General features: G+C 40.8%; 1 protein-coding gene across 6 annotated transcripts in view; it reads right to left on the bottom strand.

Moving 5' to 3' along the window:
* ENTPD1 (ectonucleoside triphosphate diphosphohydrolase 1) overlaps window positions 1–24129 on the bottom strand; it is a 127296-nt gene that overhangs the window by 38429 nt on the left and 64738 nt on the right. For 4 of the 6 annotated variants that reach the window (XR_008491990.2, XM_054436039.1, XM_054436040.2 and 1 more), the window contains exons 2-4: window positions 20008–20135; window positions 3023–3140; window positions 342–492 (exon numbers count right to left, since the gene is read on the bottom strand). Coding sequence is in view for 3 of the 6 variants with exons in the window: in XM_054436039.1 (XP_054292014.1) it covers window positions 342–492; window positions 3023–3140; window positions 20008–20135 (397 nt within the window). In the remaining 3 variants the exon portion in view is untranslated. Of the gene's footprint in view, window positions 1–341; window positions 493–3022; window positions 3143–20007; window positions 20136–24129 lie in introns of those variants that run through there. The other 2 variants (XM_054436044.2, XM_054436043.1) reach the window with 2 other exon arrangements.

Below are 24129 nucleotides of genomic sequence, written 5' to 3'. Positions count from 1 at the left end.
TTATCCTCTTCCTCCCAGATATTGAATAGTTAAATCTGTAGCCCCAAACCCCAGAGTATACGGGTCCAGTCTTTCTCTCCCTGTGCCCCTTCCCCCTTGAATTCTCCATAGGGAGATGCACAAGGGGGCTTTTTTTTTTTTTAACATACATGAAATCCTACCCCTATATATACTAAGAGTTTGGACGTTTTATTCACTTACTGAAATATCCTTTCTTAGGTATGGACTTGGGTGTGTAGAACTTGGGGTATTAGGGAGTGTGGCCCTCTCCCATAACTTCAGAGGCTCTTTCACTGCCAAGCCTAACTCCAGATACTCTTGGTCCCTACATGCTGCTATACCTGAGCAACCGCATGCCTGCCGTGGCTCCCAGGTAAACGGGTGTCTCTTGGTGCTGGGACCTTGGAATCACTTCCCTAGCTCTTTCCATGCAATCAGTCAGGTAAATGCCTATTTCATTTACTTTCTGAACATATTTTGAAATTCCAGGACCTAGGAAAAGATGTAGAAGATAACAATCTTTTAAAAAAAGTTATAATACATACCTTGACAATAGTAGATCAAAATATGGTGTTTTGAAAAAAAATACAAGAAAACAATTTCCTGATGTACTATACATTAGGATATTGTACTTAGAGGGTAATTCACTGGACCTAGCCTTGAGAGGATTTAATTTCCAAACTTTAAGTTGGGTCTGTCCAGTGTTCAATAATTCTGCCACTGGATGGCGCAATTTCATATTCAATTGCATAACATTCTCAGCCTTTAATGGGGATCTTATAGATAGCTACTCTGTTAGCTGCTTTTTGATATTTCCTCCACAACATTGTAATTAATGACACTAGTTCCTAAAAGACCTAAAGATGACACTTAGAATAAAAATTAAGCAGCAGACAAATTGGCTTTTACTGAAAAGATGGAAGCTGCCACTAACTAGCTATCTGATCCTGGCCAGCACCTTAAAGTTTCTGAGGTGGAGTTGCTTCCTGTCACAAGAAAGAGGAACAGAATCTACGTCTCCTCAGTGACTTTTCCATTCCGATATCCTGCCTCCCTAGCAAAACTGTTTTTCCAGTTTTAGAGCAAAACTGACTGTTGCTATGGAGGATTAGAGCCAAGATTCCTTAAGCTTTTTGAAGTTGTAACAACACTTTCATCTCACATTAAGATAAATATCTACACTATCAGTGCTTCATAGCAGAGTAATTGCTTTAAAGATAATTATTCAAATAAGTTATCCAGATCATTCACAGGTTTTCAAACAGCCTAATACCCATGAGAAAATCAGCTCTAAGTTACCAGCTGATTGTTTCGATTCAGAAAATTTGGTGTTAAATATTTGATTAACTAGAGAACTCTCCCTTTTGAGAGGGAAAAATCCTTCACTGTTAGGCCAAACACTCATGGGATAAGTCTCAGAAGAAGAACATCTGCTAGATTTTTTTTTTTTTTTGAGACGGAGTTTTGCTCTGTTGCCCAGGTGGCGCGATCTCGGCTCACTGCAGCCTCCGCATCCCGGGTTCAAGTGATTCTCCTGCCTCAGCCTCCCTAGTAGTTGGGACTACAGGTGTGCACCACCATGCCCAGCTAATTTTTTTGTATTTTTAGTAGATACAGGGTTTCACCGTGTTAGCCAGGATGGTCTCCATCTCCTGACCTTGTGATCCGCCCACCTCAGCCTCCCAAAGTGCTGGGATTACAGGCGTGAGCCACCGTGCCCGGCCCTTAAAATAGCTTTTAAAAATGGAAGGCAGTGGGTTAAATAAAAGCCAATAAAATGAGGGATTTGGGCTTTAAGAAAGGCCAGAAGTACTCTCTCAGATGGGGCCAAAGTCTCAGTATTGATGGGGCTACTGGGTAGAATGACTTGCTCTCTTGGAATTATCTCCTCTCTACTACTTTCTTGACAACCTATGAAAATCAGTGGATTCCACAGGCTATCAAACTAAAAATCAATTATCTTCTAGGATCTAGGCTGTCAGTCTGACTAAAAATAAACAGTGGGTTCCCAGCTCAAAAGGCTAAGAGAGATAAAAGTCAGAGAGATTGTGGTACAATGGTGCATGGTAGGGTACTGGGTAAAGGGAGTGAAAGCTGAATGTCAACCACTCTAACTTATATTATGACCTTAAAAGAAAAAAATTATTGATATATAATGCAGCAGCTCAGAGTAGCAGGAAGCCTAGAGTGTAATTAGGAGACCTAGATTCTTGTCTCTATTCTGTTGCTACTTTCAAGGCACTAATCCTCCAGGTTTTTGTTTCCTTCTCTGTGAAACAAAATTTAAACGATCTGTAAGTTCCTTTTCCCAGCCCTAAGAGCCTATAATTTGGTCTTTCCTGCCTACACAGAAGCTGAAAGCTTTGAAAAATATCTTCCAAGCTGCAGATCAGGGTACAAAGATTAAGAGACCAATAAATCTCTGAACCAGACAGATTAGCATCACCTAGGAACTTCTTAGAAATACAAATTCTCAGGCTTCATTCCAGACCTGCTGACTCAGAAACTCTAGGGGATGGGACCCATCATCTGTGTTTTTAACAAGCTCATGCAAGTTTGAGAAGCACTGGCTAAGAAGTAGACTTGAAGTCGGGCAGAACTTGGTTTGAACCGCAGCTCCATCACTTACTAGCTTGAGTAACAAACAAGTGGTATAACCTCTCTCAACCTCAGTGCCCTCATTTTTAAAAAATTAGTATAATAATGCATACCTCAAAGGGAGATTATGAGGGTATACTGAAGTAACACATGCTCAGTACTAAGTACATAGCATGCAGAAGTGTTCTGTTGATGGGAGCTACTATTAATTATATTTATGTGTGTTTATTCTTAGGGTTTGATCATTAAGGACTGATTTCAATATGATTTCTGTAACGATAACATAACAACAGCAGCTGCACTGCTTCCTTCACTTGGTTTCGTATGCGTGGGGCTCCTTTTTCTCTTGTGTTCTACTGGTCATACACCTCTCATGTTCTCATGCCTCACTGTTGGCCTCCCCTTCACTTGGTCTTCATCTTACCTTTAACCCTGCATTCTTCTACTTGATGCACCACCCCTGTGTCATTCTCCTTTTCTGCTGGCCACTTATAGATGTATAAACTTGTGTGAGAAGAACCTGCATCCAGCACAATCCCATACTGAAAGCAAAACAGACCAAAAACTTATCAGTATCACATCACTCATCTCCATATTAGGCTTGCAAGAGAAAGGACTGGAATTTTCAAAAACATGAGGAGAAAGTATTTGAGAGGAACACTGAGAGGATGGCACTGGAGTCACTCTGATCACAAGATCTACCAGGACAACAACCCTGCTAGAACGGGGCTCTTCATGCTGGTTGCATGTTAGAAATATTCAGACCTTATGCAGAACAGGGCCCAAGAAGCAGTATTGTTTAGAAGCTTCTTAGGTGATTCTAATGTGCAGCCAAGATTCAGAACCACATGCTGAAGTGGCTGAGACACTATGGAAGGAATAGAAAGCCATTAATCTATAGTCCCCAAACTTGTCTACACATTGGAATCATACGGGACTCACCCGGAAAGCTTCAACGGCTACTGATGCTTGTGTCCTAGACCCAGGTATTGTGATCTAATTGATGTGGTATTGTGTCCTGGGCTTTGGAATTTTTATAAGGTCCCACATGATTCTAATGTGCAGATAAGTTTGGGAACCACTGAGTTACTCCATTGAGTGCCAGTAAGACATAATAAATATCTTCATCTAATTTTAGTTCAATAAATGCAGAGTTTGTTTTAAGGAGAAGTGTAAAAAACACTAAATACACTCACTTTTAAATTATGAATATAACTGTAAAATTGTATTTAATATATTTTACAATATATGTACTTAAACTTCATGTTTTTGGCTTTATGAGTAGGGGGAGATGAAAAGAAGAAAAAAAGGAGGAAAGAAAGTCGGCAGGGGAGAAGAAGGATAGATGACAGCAGGAGAAAGAACTAGAAACAGAAACTATACACAGAAACATAGAAGCAAGTGCTGGGCAATAATTTTCAAATTGGTGCCCCCTTTTAAGGACATTAAATGAGGGGTAGCTACAGTAAAGTGTGCAAATACTAGGCATACACCTCAATAAATTTTTGCATATGTGCACATCCATATAACCACCACCCAGATCAAGATAGAGAACACATTCTAGCCCTCATAAGGCTTCCCAGTGCCCCTCTCAGTCAGTTACCACTATCTTAACTTCTACCACCATGTATGAGTTCTGCCTGTTTTTGAACAGCAATGCATGAACTCACATAGTATGCCTCCTTTAGGTCTAACTTCTTTCACTTTACACTATGTAAGATGAACTCAAACTGTGTATATCAGTAGTTCATCTTTTTCCATCACTGCAGAGTATTTCATTATATGGATATACTATATTTTTATCTGTTCAACTGTTGATGGACATTCGGGTTATTTCCAGTTTGGGGCTACTGGAAATATAGCTGCCAGAAACATTCATATGCATTTCATTTTGTTGAAATAAGCTCTCATTTCTTTGGGGGTATTTACCCAGAAGTAAACTGCTCAATGCCCATTTTGATCAACTGATAGTCATGTTTGGTTATATCTCTGGGCTTACTCAGGATTAAAAAATGCCATGATTGATTAATGACATCTGACATGAACTTGGGAGAAGAGCATGATGGCACATGTGCTTTTAAATCTTCCTTAGAGAAGAAACATAGAGGGAAGTAAATGGGGAAGCAAAAGGAAGAGAAGCAGGAGACACTTGTCACGTGGCTGCTTATTTAAGCTGCAGACCTCAAAGTATGGTCTGCCATTTTAAAAATGCTTAATTTAGCTGTGTGTGTGGGTGTGTGTGTGTGTGGTGTGTGTGTGTGTGAATCTCCCTACATATATAAGCTAGGTTGCATGAACAGAAGCAGCGGTCTGGAAAGAGGAACAGTAGAAATGACCTTGTTTGGTTCATGGAGACACCAATGTAGGGGCCCCAGTGAAGACCTGAAAATGTAGGTGGCAATGGGTATATATATCATCTGCTATGAATCTAAGGGACTCCAGGGAGAAAAGAAGACAAGAAATAGGATTTAAAAGACCTCCCTGGACCACTAGGAAAAGCTAAAAGTAGAGCCTTTTGAGTGTCAAACTCTACTCCATTTCACTAGACCAGGGAGTATCACCGTGCAGACCTTGTGAGGACCCTTGACCTGCCATAACCTCCACAGTGTTCTCTTCCTAGTTACACACAGTGGGGATTCCCTCCAGTAATTAGCATTATGCCTTTAGAAAGAAAAGGGCCTGTATGCTGGCTTTGGGCACAGCAAGGAAGCAAGCTGGACAGACTCCTCTGCAGCTAGGCTTGCAGTGAAAGGAATCCAAGAAATGGCTTAGGCTATGGCCATTGTGGGCAGAGAGGAACACTGACTAAGGTCTGGGGCCACTGGACCCTTGAGAAACCTCCCAGAGTGGAGAAAGAGGCTCAGGAATTACATGGCAGAAAATTCTGTTGTTGCCTAACAGGGCCCCTGATTTCTTCCTGCCAGAAAATGTTCCAACCACAGCAGCCTATGACAAAAACTGGCGAGGTAGAAGCAGCAAGTAGTCTTTATCTGGGATCAGGACATTTTATTCTAACATTGTTGATATGAAAATCATTCTTCCCATAGAGCCAAAGAACCAGGCTTGCTTCTGTCAGCTTGTTTTCTCTAAGGCCTTACTTACACATTGAGGTAGTTGAGAAACAAAAGCTTTTACTACGTTTCATTTGACAAGTGTTTGAGAAGGGGGTAAAGCATATTTTAACACAGAAATTGAAGACATTTCATCTTGTGTACACAGTACACTAGCATGCTAACCTGTGCAACTGTGCCAAACATTTTGTCTCCTAAAATGGCTTGCAGAATAAAAAACTAGCATTGTTTGCTGCTTGAGAGACAGATAAAGCTTGACTGAAAGTTCAGTTTGAGCATTTGGGGAGTTTGCCTTTCTTTGTTATAAAATCCATCAGAGCCCAGGTAGCCACAACATTTTGTTCTCTTTCCACCACACCAGCATTTTCCAATGCATGTTCCAGAGAGTACGAGGCCTACAAGGGCTTCAGTAAATAAAGCTTCCCAGAAGTCTGGAGAATGTTCATGTTCTCTCTGCCTCCTGGGCTCACAAGCCCATTAGCTAGTGAATGCCTCAAAGTCTGGCAGTGGAGAAACCCAACATCTCTCTGTAGCTCATATTTAAATATTTCCAAAAGTCCCTATGAGTACATCCTTTAAAGAAAACAGCAAGATTTATGTGGTAAGGAAGAGATCTGACACTCCCTCGGGATTATTTCAATATTATTTTCTATTTTCAGAGTACTAAAAGTTTCTTAAATATCACTTATAAAATGAAGTAAAAAAAGATGTTTAAGATTCTACCAATTAGATATCACTTTTATTTTTATTTATTTCCTTCCAAGTCTTTTTTGAATGCATAGTATTGCCCAAAGAAATCAAAGAATTAGAAAAAAATCTACTCTAAAATTCATACAGAACCAAAAAAGAGCCCAAATAGCCAAGGCAATCCTAAGCAAAAAGGATAAAGGCAGAGGCATCACACAACCTAACTTTAAACCACAAAGCTATGATAACTAAAACAGCATGGTACTGGTACAGAAATAGACACATAGATCAATGGAACAGAATAGAGACCCTGAAATAAAGCCATACATTTACAACCAACTGATCTTTGACAAAGCTGACAAAAATAAACAATGGGAAAAGGACTCCCTATTTAATAAATGGTGGTGGGAAAACCGGCTAACCATATGCAGAAGTATGAAACTACACCCCTACCTCTCACCATATACAAAAATTAACTCAAGGTGGAATAAACACATAACTGTAAGACCCTCAAACTATAAAAGTCATAAAAGAAAACCTAGGAAATACACTTCCAGACATTGGCCTCAGGAAAGAATTTATGACTAAGTCCTCAAAAGCAAATGCAGTGAAAACAAAAAGTGACAATTGGGACCTAATTAAACTAAAGAGCTTCTGCACAGCAAAAGAAACCAGTGACAGAGTAAACACACAACCTACAGAATGGGAGAAAATATTTTCCAACTGTGTATCCAACAAAGGACTAATATTCAGAATCTATAAGGAACTCAAACAACTCAACAAGAAAAAAATAAATAACCCCATTAAAAAGGGGGTCAAAGACATAAATAGACACTTCTCAAGAGAAGACATACAAGTGGCCAATACACTTTTGAAAAAATGCTCATCATCACTGGTCATCAGAGAGATGAATGTTAAAACCACAATGAGATACCATCTTATACCAGTGAGAATGGCTATTAAGAAGTCAGAAAATAACAGATGCTAGCAAGATTGTGCATACAAGGGAATGCTTACACACTGTTGGTGGGAATGCAAATTTATTCAGCCCTGTGAAAAGAAGGTTAGAGATTTCTCAAAGAACTAAAAATAGAATTGCCATTTGACCCAGCAGTCCCATTACTAGGTATATACCCAAAGGAAAACAAATTATTCTACCAAAAAGACACCTGCACTTGTATATTTATCACAGCACTATTCATAATAGCAAAGACATAGAATCAACCCAGGTGTCCATCAATGATGAATTGTATAAAGAAAATGTGGTACATATGTGCCACGGAATACTATGCAGCCATAAAAAAGAATGAAATCATGTCCTTTGCAGCAATATGAATGCAGCTGGAGGCCATTACCCTAAGCGAATTAACACAGGAACAGAAAACCAAATACTGCATATTCTTATAAGTGGAAGCTAAACGTTGGGTACACATGAACACAAAGACAGGAACAATAAACACTAGGGATTCCAAAAGAGGGAAGGTGGGGAGGAGGTCAAAGGTTGAAAAATTACCTATCAGGTTCTATGTTCACTACTTGGGTGACAGGATCATTAGAAGCCCAAACCTCAGCATCATGCAATATACCCATGAAACAAATCTGCACATGTGCCCCATGAGTCTAAAAATAAATTTAATTTTTAATTTTTTTTTTTTTTGAGATGGAGTCTCGCTCTGTCGCCCAGGCTGGAGTGCAGTGGTGCGATCTGGGCTCACTGCAAGCTCCACCTCCTGGGTTCACGCCATTCTCCTGCCTCAGCCTCCCGAGTAGCTGGGACTACAGGCGCCCACCACCACACCCGGCTAATGTTTTGTGTTTTTAGTAGAGACGGGGTTTCACCGTGTTAGCCAGGATGGTCTCGATCTCCTGACCTCGTGATCCGCCCACCTCGGCCTCCCAAAGTGCTGGGATTACAGGCGTGAGCCACCGCACCCGGCCTTAAATTTTTAAAAATAGTATATTATTTTTATATAGTTGTAATTTTACTGTGCATACAATTTTGTTCTAAGCTGGCTTTTGATTATGCACATAATGCATGATCAACCTAGCTCATGAAGATCGGTTATGACTGATCTTCATGAGCTAGGTTGCATGGATAGAAGTGGTGGTCCAGAAAGAGGAACAGTAGAAGTGACCTTGCTTGGTTCATGGAAACACCAATGCAGGGGCCTTGGTGAAGACCTGGAAATGTAGGCGCAACAGACCCTAAGCTCACTGAGACTGGAGACCATATAGATGTGGGGCTGATATCTCCTTAGGATGGAAACAATTCTACCTACACAAATGTCATAGTACCAGGCTTCTGGGTAAGTCTATTTAGAAGCAGAAAGAAAGAGAAACTAGAGCATCAGACAGCCTGCTTCCTGGCTCCACAGAAGTAGAATATTTCACCCTCTTCTCATTCAGAAAACACCTCTGGTGGAACTGCCCTGCTTGCAGTTGCCCATAGGTCTCATGGTTTCTGCTCCAGGGCCTTTACCCAGAAAGCCCTTCACTTGACATCTCAGCCTTCTCTGACCTCCTGAGTTTAGATCCTACCCTCCTGATCAGAATGCCTGTATTTTCCTTCTAAAGACAGTACTGGCTACATGGTGTAATTACATATTTATGCAGCTATTTGATTAATATCTATCTTTATTATTAGATTGTAAGCTACAAGAGGGCAGGTCTACTTTGTTTACCACAGTATATACAGCATCCACGATGGTATATCCTACTATACATTAGGCACAGAGAAAGAATTCAACAGATCATTATTGAATCAAATAGGTAAATGAGGGGGTTGGAACTGGATGGTTCCTAAATTCCTTCCAGCCCTAGAAGAGGTTAATATTCATTGTCTAATATAAAGTAGTACCACTGGAGTTCTCCTACACCTTCCCCAAAAAGCCCATAAGACAGATGCTATGGTTTGATTGTTTTCCCCTCCAAAACTCATGTGTTGAAAACTTCATCACCAATGCATCAGCATCAGGAGGTGAGCCCTAGTGGGAGGTATTTAGGTATTCAAGTGCTCCACCCTCTTAAATGGATTAATGCCACAATTAAATGGGGTTTGGGGAGTGAGTTTGCTGTCTCCTACTCTTTTGCCGTTGTGAGGAACAGCATTCCTCCCTCCAGAGGATGCAGAGTTTAAGGCATCATCTTGGAAGTGGAGACCAGGCCCTTACCAGACACCAAGCCTGCCAGCACCTTGGTTTTGGGCTTCTTGGCCTCCAGAACTGTGAGAAAATTAATTTCTGTTCTTTATATTAATAAATTACCAAGTGTGTCGCATTCTGTTACAGGCACACAAAACAGACTAAGACATCTGGTAACACAGGCAAGTATGATCATTAACTTTTCATGGTCCTTTCAGACACAGTTTGTCTTCAAAAACTTTCTTAAAACTTCCTGTAGCTTTAATGGTAACTTCAGCAGCCTCACCAGTCTGTCTCAGTGAGCTTGGGTTTATAAACAAAGCTTATAATTTTGAGTAAGACTTTAGTACTCTATAAACAAACCAGATTAGCTACAGAGATGCTAGCAGAGCCTATAAACATTTAGAGACCATTTTCTTCCTTTCCTTTTTCTTTAATTAGAGTTACTAGATCTTTAATACAAACCACAGGTCTGTTATTGACTTATTTTTTAATTGCTGTAAAACACACATAACATAAAAGTTACCATTGTAAGCATTTTTAAGTGCAGTTTTGTGGTATTAAGGATATTCACATCGTTGTGCAACACCATCTATCTGCAGATGTTGTTTTTTAAAACACACATTAAAATCCAATAGAGTAAAAATAATACAGATATTTTCCAAGAGTATTTGAGGTTGGAAATCAGAGCAAATCTTTCCAAAGTCTCCATAAAAAGATAAAATCACAAATGCTTATCTAAGAACAGCACTTTTGTTCATTTTGAAAAAGCAGATGCATGAGGAAAGGTCATTACCCTTTAACAGAAGCTGGAAATCCTGCAGAGTACTGGTTCAGTGACCATAATACACTAATAGCTAAGGGCCTTCCATAGGACATATCTTCATTAAAGCAGGTAGTCTCCATTGAGGACCTCTGATGTGCTCGTCACTCTGACAATTAAGTCACTTGTATTATACCATTTAATTCTCACAATCATATGCTAAGTAGGTACTATTACTATCTTGATTTTACATATAAGGGGAGGCATAGAGAGAATTTTTTGCCCAAAGTCTCGGCTAGAAAGTAGCATATCTGGGATTAAAATCAAAGTCGTCTGGTCCCTGAGCCTGCATTCACAGAAGAGGCAGCGTTTAATGAAGGCTAGTTGTTTAGCATTGGGTCAGTCTGGTGCTTGTGTGACAGAGACTCAGTGTGTGCCAAAATGTGGAACGTTTGTGCTAAAAGGAATATCTGACAACCACTAACTGCCACTGTTCAGTTATGAGTAGACAAGGAAGTGGGGAACCAAGCAGACGTCAAAGCTACCTCCCCACCTAGGTCCACCAGAACAAAGGTACTTTCCCGGGGGGAGTCTTGGGTACAGCTAATGACTCTTCAGTTCATTAAGGCTATTTTTTTTTAAGTTGGGCTATTTTTTTTAAGTTCTCATTGTGTCTCACAGGCAGTGGTTCATAGACTTCAGTGGCATGAGGACACCCCAGGATGCCTGCTAACACATGTAGCTTCTGAGGCCCTGCACTCTGGAGGTTTAAACTGAGAAGGCTCTGAGGGTAAGAGTGGGGAACTAGGATCTCTAGAGAACTCTGAGGCAGAGGTCTGCTTCCCTCACTGACACTGCCTGGCTACCAGGCTGGTCCTGGGTTCTTCACATATAAGGAGGGAGCAGTTTTATCTCTTCAAGGTGCTTACTCTATTCAGAGTCAGCAAACTTCTCTGGAGCAACTATCTAAATCAGATGTTGTGCTGGCTGTAATTTAACATTTATTTTATGATTATTTGATTAACAATTATCTCCCTCATTATACTATAAGTTCAACAAGGGTATAATAAATTTGCCCATCTTGCTCACTAATATATGCCAGGGCCTACAACAGAGTTGATGTTCAATGGCTATTTGTTAAATCAATGAATGGAGTCAATGAATAAATAAAATGCAAACAAAGACAAATGAAATCCATTCCCTGTCCTCAATGTGCTTATAACCTTTTAGGTAGCTGGGCAAGTAAACATTTCAGAACAATAAAGAGTTCTTGCTGTGTTATGCCACATGTGGCCCAGGCATGAGGCCACTATCTCCCCAGCAGGGCTGAACCCAAACTAGGTCAGGCAGGAAGATGACAAGACTGGATCATCAGCGTGGGTGGGCTGACCTGAAATGGGCTAGACAAGGGCAAGTCAGATGGGGAACAGTGGGAATAAAATAAAGATAACTGTCAATTTGTCACTAACGCAAGTAAGCTGCAAAAATGATAAGACATGAGTTATCAATCACTGAGTGTCTGCAGTGGGCCAGGCCTTCTGCTCTGGACTCATATTTGCATGTACTTTATCCCACTGAATTCTCACAGTAATCTTAGAAGAGAAGAATCATCAGTTCCATCATATGAGTGGAGAAACTAAGGCTTAGAGAGGTTAACTCCTGTGACCCTAAGAGCACAGCGAAGATTCAAACCCAAGGCAGTGTGAGTCCATGGCCCATGTTGTGTTGTACTCTAGGCAGGCAGAATAATGATCCCTGCAAGAGGACAGGGATGACAAATCAGAGGAAGTGAGTACAGGACAGCTGAAAGTCTTTCCATGTATGAAGTTGCACCAAGAGAGGTTTGTGGCCACCACTCTCTTTAAACAGAAGCATTCGGAGTTTTCTCTCAGCATTAACCGTCCCAAGGTACCTGTTCCATCTTAATCTTAAAAGGTCCTCAAAGGAATTTTGTCACGAAGATCTGGTCAACCCAAGTGTCTTTCACATTATCCCCTCCCCTTACCCCACAGACAATGCCTTAATTCTGGCCTCGCCTGCCTTGCCTAGACCATGGCAGGAGCATGCTAACTGGTCTCTCCTCCTCTAATCTGCTCTCCAGCCAAAAGGAATCTTGGGAACACAAATCTGGGCATCACTTTCTTGTATGAAACCCTTTAAAGCAGTGGTCTTCAATCAAAACTACTCATTAGAATCACATGGAAGATTTTAGAATGTATCAGTCCCTGGGCTTTTTTTTTTTTTTTTTTTTTTTTTTGAGATAGAGTCTTGCTCTGTTGCCCAGGCTGGAGTGCAGTGGCATGATCTCGGCTCACTGCAACCTCTGCCTCCCGGGTTCAAGCAATTCTCCTTCCTCAGCCTCCCGAGTAGCTGGGATTACAGGCACCTGACAACATGCCCAGCTAATTTTTGTATTTTTAGTAGAGACAGTTCACCGTGTTGGCCAGGCTGGTCTCGAACTCCTGACCTCAAGTGATCTGCCGGCCTCAGCCTCCCAAAGTGCTGGGATTATAGGAGTGAGCCACCGCGTCCGGTGATCTACAATATTTTGAACCATTTTTATTTAACTTTAACCTCCAAAAATGATTTAATTGACCTGAGATGGGGCCCAGCCATATTTTTGAAAAGCTCCTCAGGTGCTTCTAATATGGGTCCAAGCTTGAACACCACTGCAGTTTAATGGATGAGATGCCCACTTTTAAGCCAGAAATACTAAGCTCAGACTTGGACCTCCTCTTCCACCACTCCTTCCTGCCCCCATATTCAAGAATCTAACCATACTGAGCTGCTGATTCCCCAGGGATTGCATATGAGTTCAAGCTGTCACTCTTCAACACATGATATAATCTTTGTCTGGAACATGTCCTATCCCACTTTCTAGAAAACTCCTTACCATTTGTCTTAGTCCATTTTCTGTTGCTATCACTGAATACTTGATACTGGGTAATTTATTTAAAAAAATAAATATATTTCTTACAGTTCTAGAAGCTATGAAGTCCAAGGTCAAGAGGCAACATCTCATGAGGGCCTTCTTGCTGGTGGGGACTCTCTGCAGAGTCCTGAGGTGGCACAGGGCATCACATGGCAAAGGGGGCATACCGAGAGCCAAACTAGCTTTTAATACAGACCTACTTTAATGATAACTAACCCACCCTGTGATAACTCAATCCATTTATCCATGAATGGATTAATCCATTTATCCATGAATGGATTAATCCATTTATCCATGAATGGATTAATCCATTTATCCATGAATGGATTAATCCATTCATGAGGTCAGAGCCCTCATGACCACCACCTCTTAAAGGCCCTGCCTCTTAATACTATTATACTGGGGATTAAGTTTCAACATGAGTTTTGGAGGCATCATTCAAGCCATAGCACTTAAGACTCAGCTCCAAGGTTACCTTCTCTGTGAAGCCTCCATGTAAACAGGCACAATTAGCGGCTTCTTTCTCTGGGCTTCCATAGCACTGTCTCTGCATGAATATATCTCTATTATATTGAAATTATTTGTACAAAGAACCCTCACCTCCACAAAAATCGGGAGGTGCAATGATACTTCAGATACCTCTTGCGGCCATTTTACATCTTGGTCAACTTTTTACTCCAGCCCCAGCAGTATCTCCTTATCTCTCTATTTCTGCCCAGGAGCTTCTCTCCTGCTGCCTAGGTTGTCACCTGTGGTACCCACATGGCCCCTCTGACACACGTGCAAACCTGGAAGTGACAGGGACTTAACACCAGATGGGAGCAACTCTTGACCAACAGGTGATGAGAACCAGGGGATAAATCCCCAGGGCAGACACTTCTAAAGTTCACTCTCCACAGCTCTTCAGAGGGTCCCTGGGAGGATCAAGCCTCAGTTGCCCAATGTGGTAATTTGCTCCTAACTCTCTCTTTCCCTCCTTCCTTGTTTCCTTGGAATCACTTCCCAAAATAAACATCCTGCATGCAATTTCTGTTAATAGGATGTGCTGTTTGGAAAAACTCACTAAGACAAATGAAAAGAACATTAGTCTTTGGATCAGAAAACTGGATTCTAGTTTTAGCTCCCCCTCTGCCTTGGGTGAGAGAACATCTAAGGCTTTGATTTTGTTATCTATAAAATGGGGATGGCCAGGCGCGATGGCTCATGCCTGTAATCCTAGCACTTTGGGAGGCCGAGGCGGGCAGATCAACTGAGGTTGGGAGTTCAAGACCAGCCTGACCAACATGGAGAAACCCTGTCTCTACTAAAAATACAAAAATTAGCTGGGTGTGGTGGCGTGTGCCTATAATCCTAGCTATTCAGGAGGCTGAGGCAGGAGAATCGCTTGAACCCAGGAGGCAGAGATTGCGATGAGCCAAGATCGTGCCACTGCACTCCAGCCTGGGCAACAAGAGCAAAACTCCGTCTCAAAAAAAAAAAAAAAAATGGGGATAACGTTCCATTCTTCACAGTATTCATGGGAAGAAAAAATGGAAATGCATGTGGAAATGATTTATAACTGTAAAGCACTAAATAATGTTATCATTATGCTTTAGGAGGAATTCTTTACCTATTCACCCTTTAAATCAGTGGTCCCCAACCTTTTTGACACCAGGGACCAGTTTCTTGGAGGACAATTTTTCCACAGACCCAGAGGTGGAGAGGAGGGGGCAATGGTTTCGGGATGATTTAAGTGCATTACACTTATTGTGCACTTTATTTCTATTTTTATTATATTGTAATATATAATGAAATAATTATACAACTCACCATAATGTAGAATCAATAGGAGCCCTGAGCTTGTTTTCCTGCAACTAGACAGTCCCATATCAGGGTAACGGGAGACAGTGACAGATCATCCAGCATTAGATTCTCACAAGGAGCACACAATCCCGATCCTACGTATGTGCAGTTCGCAATAGTGTTCGCGGTCCTATAAGAATCTAATGCTGCCACTGAACTGACAGGAGATGGAGCTCAGACAGTAATGTGGGCGGTGGGGAGCAACTGTAAATACAGAAGAAGCTTTGCTCGCTCACATGCTGCTCACCTCCTGCTGTACTGGTCCATGGCCTGGGGGTTGGGGACCCCTGCTTTAAATGATAGAGTTTCTCAGGACTTGGACCTTGACTCTCTTCTCATTTTATAATCCCATCCTAGATGACCTCGTCCATTTCTAAGGCTTCAGTCAATCAATGCCATCAGAGACATAGCTTTAATCTAGGCCTGTGCTATTTAACCAGGGTAAAAAATAGCTGGCAATTGAGCACTTGAAATGTGACTAGTTGGAATTGAGATATGCCATAAGTTAAAATTTTAAGATAGTATGAAAAAAGAATGTAACATATCTCATTAACAATTTTTTTTTGGCCGGGCATGGTGGTGGCTCACACCTGTAATCCCAACACTTTGGGAGGCCAAGGTGGGCGGATCATGAGGTCAAGAGATGGAGACCATCCTGGCCAACATGGTGAAACCCCATCTCTACTAAATACAAAAATTAGCTGGGCGTGGTGGCACATGCCTGTAGTCCCAGCTACTCAGAAGGCTGAGGCAGGAGAATTGCTTGAACCTGAGAAGCAGAGGTTGTAGTGAGCCGAGATCGCACCATTGCACTCCAGCCTGTGCTACAGAGCGAAACTCCGTCTCAAAAAACAAACAAACAAAACAAAACAAAAACCAACTGTTTTTTTTTTTTTTGAGACAGAGTCTTGCTGTGTTACCCAGGCTAGAGAGTAATGGCATGACCTTGGCTCACTGCAACCTTCGCCTCCCAGGTTCAAGCGATTCTCCTGCCTCAGCCTCCCAAGTAGCTGGGACTACAGGTGCCCACCATCACGCCTGGCTAATTTTTTTTGTATTTTTAGTAGAGACGGGATTTCACTATGTTGGCCAGGCTGGTCTTGAACTGCTGACCTCATGATCCACCCGCCTCAGCCTCCCAAAGGGCTGGGATTACAAATGTGAGCCACCGCGAACAGCCAACAATTATTTATTTTGATGAACTGTTGAAATAATATTTTGGATGCATTGGGCTACATAAAATATATTATTAAAATTAATTTCACCTCTTTTCTTCTACTTTCTAAAATTGTAGCTCTTTGAAAATTTAAAATTTGGCTTGTTTTATATTTTTATTGAGCACAGCAGTAGACATCTGCTTAGAAAAGAAAGGTCCAAATCTGATTATCCAACTGCTTTCTTGACATTTCCCATTGGCTTTCCAACACTCAAAACAATTCTTCAAAAATTGAACCCAAAGGCTCCCCCTCCTTCCAAATTTTTCTTGTAGCCTCTTCCTGGTATCCTCCTACATCTCATCCTCTTCTAATTCATTGAAATCAGAGTGATCTTTGCAAAAACAAATCTAATCATACCACCAGCTTCCCACTACTCTTAGGATTAAAACTGAAATCCTCAACCTGTCTTGCAGGGCCTGCACCACCTACCTCCCCATCTTTATATAACACATGGCCCACTCCTGCTCTCCAACTAGTTCCTAGGAGATATCCAACTCCTTGTTTCAGGACTCTTACACCTGCTTTCCTTCTGCCTGGAATACTTTTTTTTTTTTTTTTTTTGAGATGGAGTCTCACTCTGTAGCCCAAGCTAGAGTGCAGTGGCAGATCTTCGCTCACTGTAACCTCCGCCTCTGGGGCCCAAGTGATTCTCGTGCCTCAGCCTCCCGAGTAGCTGGGATTACAAGTGTGTGCCACCATACCAAGCTAATTTTTTGTATTTTAGTAGAGATGGGGTTTTACCATGTTGCCCAGGGTGGTCTCAAACTCCTGAACTCAGGCAATCTGCCCACCTCGGGCTCCCAAAGTGCTGGGATTACAGGCATGAGCCACCGTGCTCGGCCCTGCCTGGACTACCCCTTATCTACGTCTTTCCCAGCTAACTTCCAATCATTCTTCAGATATTATTTTGGTATCACTTTTTCAGGGAAGACTTGCCTGGCCCCAAAACTTTCATTTGGTGGCAATTTATCACAATTACAATTAATAATTTGTGTTATTAAATATGTTTGCTTCCCCAGATGGTAAGCTCAGTCATATCTATATACTGGCTTCCCTATTGTGTAGCCCAGTGCCTAACACAGACAATGAATATTTTTTATTTTACTTTTTTTGAGACAGAGTCTTATTCTGTCAGCCAGGCTGGAGTGCAATAAATAATTGTCGATGCATAAATTTATAAAAAATGAATGAAGAACTGCTGAATGAGGTATGGTCATGAAGTCATGTCATTGTGTGTTCTTAAAACACATGTATCAGCCGGGCACAGTGGCTCACGCCTGTAATCCCAGCACTTTGGGAGGCTGAGGCGGGCAGATCACAAGGTCAGGAGATCGAGATCATCCTGGCTAACATGGTGAAACCCCATCTCTACTAAAAATACTAAAAAATTAGCCGGGCGTGATGGTGGGCACCTGTAGTCCCAGCTACTTGGGAGGCTGAGGAAGGAGAACGGCGTGAACCCAGGAGGTGGAGCTTTCAGTGAGCCGAGATCGCGCCACTGCACTCCAGCCTGGGCGACAGAGCGAGACTCCATCTCAAAAAACAAACAAAAAACCCCAAACAAAAAACAAACAAACAAAAAACACATGTATCAGTACAAATATCCAAATAAGTGTTATCTTTTAAATGGTCATTTTTGGAAGCAAATATATTTATTTCAATAAACTACTCAAACCAGTTTAGTAGCCCATGATATTTGGGATGATCCTGGTACTAGTTTACAAACCATGCAAGAAAAAAAGTTATTTTTGTTTCTTATTCTAGATTTTATAAAATGTTTTATCATACACCTTATTCATTAAACTTAGTTTTGAATGACTTCAGAGTTATCATTCAAGAGTATGCTTTAAAGTGGCAATGTCCAATAGAACTTTCTACAGTAAGGCAATATTCTATATCTGTGTTGTCCAATACAGTAGCCATCAGCCATGTGTGGCTATTGAGCACTTGAAATGTGGCTAGTGCAACAGAGGGACAGAATTTTTAATTTTATTTAATTTTAACTGACTTAAGTGTAAAGCGCTGCATGTGGCTAGTGGCTATCAAATTGGACAGCACATCTGGTTTAAAGCCATCACCAGAATACAAGTTCCTGAAATATTTTGCCTCCAATATATGCCAGGAATCTTACTAAAATTATTAAATAACCTCAACAAATGGCTAGTTTGCATATATAAAACTATCTTTGTATAAAATAAATCAGTGATATTATTAAAAAGATTCACTTCAGATGCCAATGACTGCTCAATACTCCTACCTTTTATTTAAAGAATGCCAAAGACCGTGTTCCATTTTGCCAGGCCCATATAACAATGCAGAAGCACAAGAGACTTAAAGGAGACCACTGTGAATGAGGAAAGGTCGTCCATGACCACACATATTCTTGGGAACATAACTCAAGTTTGTCATGGATTTTGCCTCCTAGGCATCCCCCTCTCCAATGATGCAATACTGAACATGTAAAAAGGTCAAATTAAGAAGGCAACCATGTATTTTTGGAGCTGGTAAACAAATAATGGAACCAAGATGTCATGAGGCTTCAACTGTGAGTGAAGTTTTGCCAAGGAAACAACATCACTCAACATTAAAAGGCAAGCGACCCTTAACAATGAGATAGTATCAGCCTTCTGTCTTGACAAAGGGACTGCTGTACACAGCACCACTGGGTTGAACTTGACAAAAAGATGCCAGTGTGACACCCACGCCTCTGCTATACAGTGATCTGGGTGGATGGCAAAAGTTTCAGAGGCCTGGCATATGCAACCATCCTTCCAGGCTCCCAGTTCAACATCTTCAAATACAAGAGAATATACTTCTACACACGTATTCCCAGGCCTCCATGGTCAAGTTAACTTGTGGATATATTACTGCCCACGTGTACATACATGCTTATTAGCATATTGGCATCATCTGGGCCCTTATATATTTGTTTACTATAATTTCAGTGAAAGTTTAAAATGGTGTATTTATAGTATAAATTTTTATTTACCACATGCTTTTTAATTAACAGATTAAAAAATATAATGACCATATTACAAAGTACTTGTGAGATATTCATGTCTGAAATTTTACTTTGATGAACTGGAAAGAAAACAGAAATACATTAAAGTTAATGATCCTAATGATCTTTAATGATATTAACTAGTTGTTCAAATGTAGAAATGTCACAAGAAATCTGCCTATCCATGAATTCATTTCAAATGACTATACTTGATACACATATATGTTTTCTGATTTGCTTTTATTGATTTTGTTGATTCTTTACTATATCTGGAGATAAGAAACATGTCTTCTCCTCAATCTCTGACTTCCAAAGTACTTTATACAGAGTTGTATAATAAACGTTATTGTTTTGGTGATAGTGATAATAATGAAGTAAAAAGAACAGAGTGCAGTACTGTGATTCACCCATGATGAAGAAGTGGAAATATACTAGAATATAGAATCTTGGCATAGTATTACACAGATCTGGATAAGGTGAATAAAGCATTCATCTCTGCTAGAGTATCAATTTAATGAGTTTACTAAACAATCATAAAGGCAGTTAACTTCCCACCACCAATGATTCAAGGCATTTACTCTTCTAGAATGAGCACCTATTTCCATTTTACTCCCCAATCCAGTGGAAATTGACTTGTTCTTGGGCTGTTAGAACCTCAACTCCTCCCCTGTGCTCTACATACCTTAACCCTCCTCCTCCTGTCCCACCCAGATCCCCTCTTACATACACACAAACACACACACATATTTGACTTACCTTAACGTTTTCTGGCAATGCTTTGTTCTGGGTCAACCCCACAGCAAGCAAAGCTATCACAGCTATGATAGAGGAGAAGCCAAGGATGGCTAGGATATTCTTGGAGCAAAATGTCTTCACGTTAGACTCTAAAACCAAAAGCAGAAGAAAAAAATACCAACAAGAAATCAAAAACACTGATTTTCCTCCCCTTTCTGTCTGGTCTTGTAATGGCTACCTGGAGACATCAGAGACAGATTAAAAGCCAATCTTTTTTATCAATGAGGTACTTACAAAGTAATTGGGAAATAATTCAAGGACAAAAGGATTTGTTTGTACTTTGACAAAGGCCAAGACTGAGTTAGTGGCTGTGGCAAGGACAAAACTAGGTCAGTGATCAGATATGGAATGAGGAGTGAGAAGAGCCCCAAATTGGCTGTTTAACAGTTCATACAGATCTATCAAGGTAGAAGTAACAAATAAGAAAAAACAAGAATACCCCTCCTCATTTTTGAAATCTACCACAAAATGTTTATGATGTTAAAAAGTATTAAGAATGTATCATCAAACAACAAATCCCACTATTCCATGACATCTCCTGGCTTGACATACATACCCCTTGCATTTAAACCACCCTTATATAGTAAGCAATTGGTAATGGCATAGAGGCTGAGGAGTCTTGAACATTTTGGATCATAATTCATATTATCTTATTTATTTTGTCTTTAGTCTTATTCTGTCATGGGACATTAGAAAAGCTCCAATAGTAGAATTATATAAAAGGCAAAAGTGGCCGGACACGGCAGCTCACGCCTGTAGTCCCAGCACTTTGGGAGGCCGAGGCAGGTGGATCTCAAGGCCAGCAGTTCGAGACCAGCCAGGTCAATATGGTGAAACCCCATATCTACTAAAAATACAAAAATTAGCCAGGCATGGTGGTGGGCATCTGTAATTCTAGCTACTCGGGAGGCTGAGGCAGGAGAATCGCTTGAACCCCGGAGGCGGAGGTTGCGGTGAGCCAAGATTGTGCCACTGCACTCCAGCCTGGGTGACAGAACAAGACTCCATCTCAAAAAAATAATAACCAAAAACAGGTGCCATGGCTCACGCCTGTAATCCCAACACTTTGGGAGACTGAGGCAGGTGTATCACGAGGTCAAGAGATCGAGACTATCCTGGCCAACATGGTGAAACCCCATCTCTACTAAAATACAAAAATTAGATGGGCATGGTGGCGTGCACCTGCCATCCCAGCTACTCAGGAGGCTGAGGCAGGAGAATCACTTGAACCCAGGAGGCGGAGGTTGCTATGAGCCAAGATTGCACCACTGTGCTCTAGCCTGAAGACAGAGCCGAAACTCCCTCTCAAAAAAAAAAAAAGGCAAAAGCTACTTTGGTCAGATGTAAACAGATGCATAGAGGAAGTGAACAGGAAATGAAATGGTTGCACCATTCCCTCCATTTTGACAACTCAACCTCCTTCTCTCTCAACTCCCCAAACTATTCCCAAACGTTTTTCTTATGCTTTGGGAAGAAAGGACAAGATAACATAATTAAAAAGCATATGGAAATGAGATGGGTTCTCTAGAATAGTTTATACTTCTCTAAGAACAGAGGGTAGGATCAAAAAGCTAAAAGAGGAACCCAAGTCTCCTCTTTCTCTTCCCCCCTTTGTCAGTAGAAGCTGGCTGGGCGCTGAAATGGGAGCTCTCCCTGAAGCTCTTGAGCAGAAGCTTGAACTTAATCCAAGTCTAAGCTTGGATTAAGGTATGGGTCTCCAATCCACCTCAATCCCCAGAATTTTGAGGCAGTCTTTAACCATCAGACCAAACAATACAAAATTTAGGAGAAAAAGTTTTAGCAACATCATTATCTATTGCTTCCAAACAAGGAAGAGCAGATGAAATATTCAGCACTTCCCTGCTTCTCCCTTCCCAAAAGAACCTCCATTTTGTTCGGATGCTTGCCTTTCCCCCAAGCTCAGGGATGGACTTGTCTGTGTAATTTCATTCCCTCACCAGTGACTGGTTTAATAATAGGTATGCCACCTAATTATGGCCCATGTGACCCTGGAGGAAGTCTTCTGGGGCAAGTCTAGGGAAGAAAGAAAACATTCTCTCTTCATCCTCAAACATCGTCCTGCCTGGAAGGGATGACATCCAATGATGGCAGAGCAGAGAGATGTAGAGAACGTGAGTCCTTGATGGCATTTTAAGCTGCTAAATCAACAAAGGCTGAGCCCATCCTTCCATAAAACTTATGCTTTGACTCAATTAGAGTCAGGATTTTAATTACGTGAAGCTAAAACATCCTGATAAAACTGGTATGGGAGAGATGTCCTCTTTGATGCCAGTGTTCTGGAATCTGGAAAAGAACCCTCTAAGGGCACCCCACTTTGGTTCCCAACGTTGTGATGTTGACAAACACAGCCCTAAGCAGCATGTCCTTTAGATAAGCAATTATAAATAAAACAACCAATTATAAATATAACAACAAACAAACTGTAGCAATGTTTCTACCATAATAAAATTTTGAATGTTTTACTCCCTCAAGCTATTCAACAAGGTCTACCTGTTAACTTCTTTTGTTTTTGTAAATATGACAATCTTGCTATCTCATTTTCCTTCCATGGCCATTTCAGGCACTATTCTTAGCATCCAAGTTACTACAATAAAAAAAGAAAAACTGGTAAGGCCCCTGCTCTTTGGAATTTACAATCTAGTTAGCAAGACAGATAAACCAGAAAAGAAGAACATAAATAGGTGATTTCAGGTCACAATATGTGCTAAGAAGAAATTCAAACCAAGGAACATGATAGAGTGACTTGCGGTAGAATTGGGAATGAAGGGAAAGGTATCAGATTGAGGGTCAAGAAAGCCTGTCTCAGAAGATAACATTTGAGCCAAGACCTAGAAGGTGACATCTGAGGAGAAAACACCAGCCTGGAGAGGGAGTAAGAACATAAGAGGAAGAAGGAACAGAAACTGCAAGAACCCAGAGGTGGGAACCAACTTGATGTGACTATAATTATTTCTTCCTTTTCCTAACGAGAAAATTTACTAACTTCTTCTTGTCATTGAGGAGTTAGATGTACACTTTTCCACATTTTCCCAGATTTTGCAATGATATCCAGGTTACCAGAATATATGCAGCCTTTCATCCTACTCTTATTTCTTATTAAAGATATAATAAGAAAAATATTTTTAGGTCAGAGAGAAAATTTAGGAATTTTTCATACATGATTTTTCAAATGTTTTTATTACCAAAAGAACCCACAATGGTTAAGTTTGTTTTTCATGTAACTGACTACATTACCCAGAGAGCAGTAATTAAAATGCTGTCTTCCATGGACTATATGTCAGCCAGTTTTCAAAAGCCCTGATCACATCCTGGAAGCAGGAGAGTCATCTCAGAAGTGGCGCCAAAGAAGAGGTGCTAGAGGTGGGGCGCAGGTTGACATATCTTGGATGTGCTCATAAAAAGAGAATTACTTAGGTAACTGCCCCTTCTTCTTAGACCCCCAGAGTGCTTTCAGATCCCATGACTGCCACAGTCAAGCTCTATTATGGAAAATTCACATTGATTGTCTTCCCCCTGAAAAGCCCTTAATTTGCCTTGTGGATAACAGAAATGTGGTTTCTGTCATACAATGTGAAATGGTATTTTGAAACAGAATTTCAACAAACGATTTTACCAAAAATATCCAATGGCAAAGTGTTGTCATTGTTTTCCCTTTGAATTGGCTTACTGTACTGGAGAATTTAAGACTGCTACTTCCTTTGCATTTTTTTCTTTTCTTGTGATGTGACAAGGGAGAGGAATTTTTGGCTTAAAGTGAGAGAGCAAGGTAATATTAACTTCAACTCTTCACCTAACAGAGATAAAACTGAAGGAAACCCAAGCTTTGAAAAAACACAGGCTGATTTCAAGCCAATTAGCTGTGTCAGAGGAAAAATACCTTCAAGATTTTTATACAAATCAAAGGAAGCAAAGGTTCTTTTGATTCTTATAGAAACAGCCATCATGATGTCCAGTTATAATCATACTAAGGTGAAAATCAAAATTATTTAATCTTGGCAGGGTGCAGTGGCTCACACCTGTAATCTCAGCACTTTGGGAGGCAAAGGTGGGCGGATCGCCTGA

Source organism: Pongo pygmaeus, chromosome 8 (assembly GCF_028885625.2).
Source record: "Pongo pygmaeus isolate AG05252 chromosome 8, NHGRI_mPonPyg2-v2.0_pri, whole genome shotgun sequence".
In the NCBI taxonomy this organism is placed as follows: Eukaryota; Metazoa; Chordata; class Mammalia; order Primates; family Hominidae; genus Pongo; species Pongo pygmaeus.
This window is presented reverse-complemented; position numbering and strand designations above follow the sequence as displayed.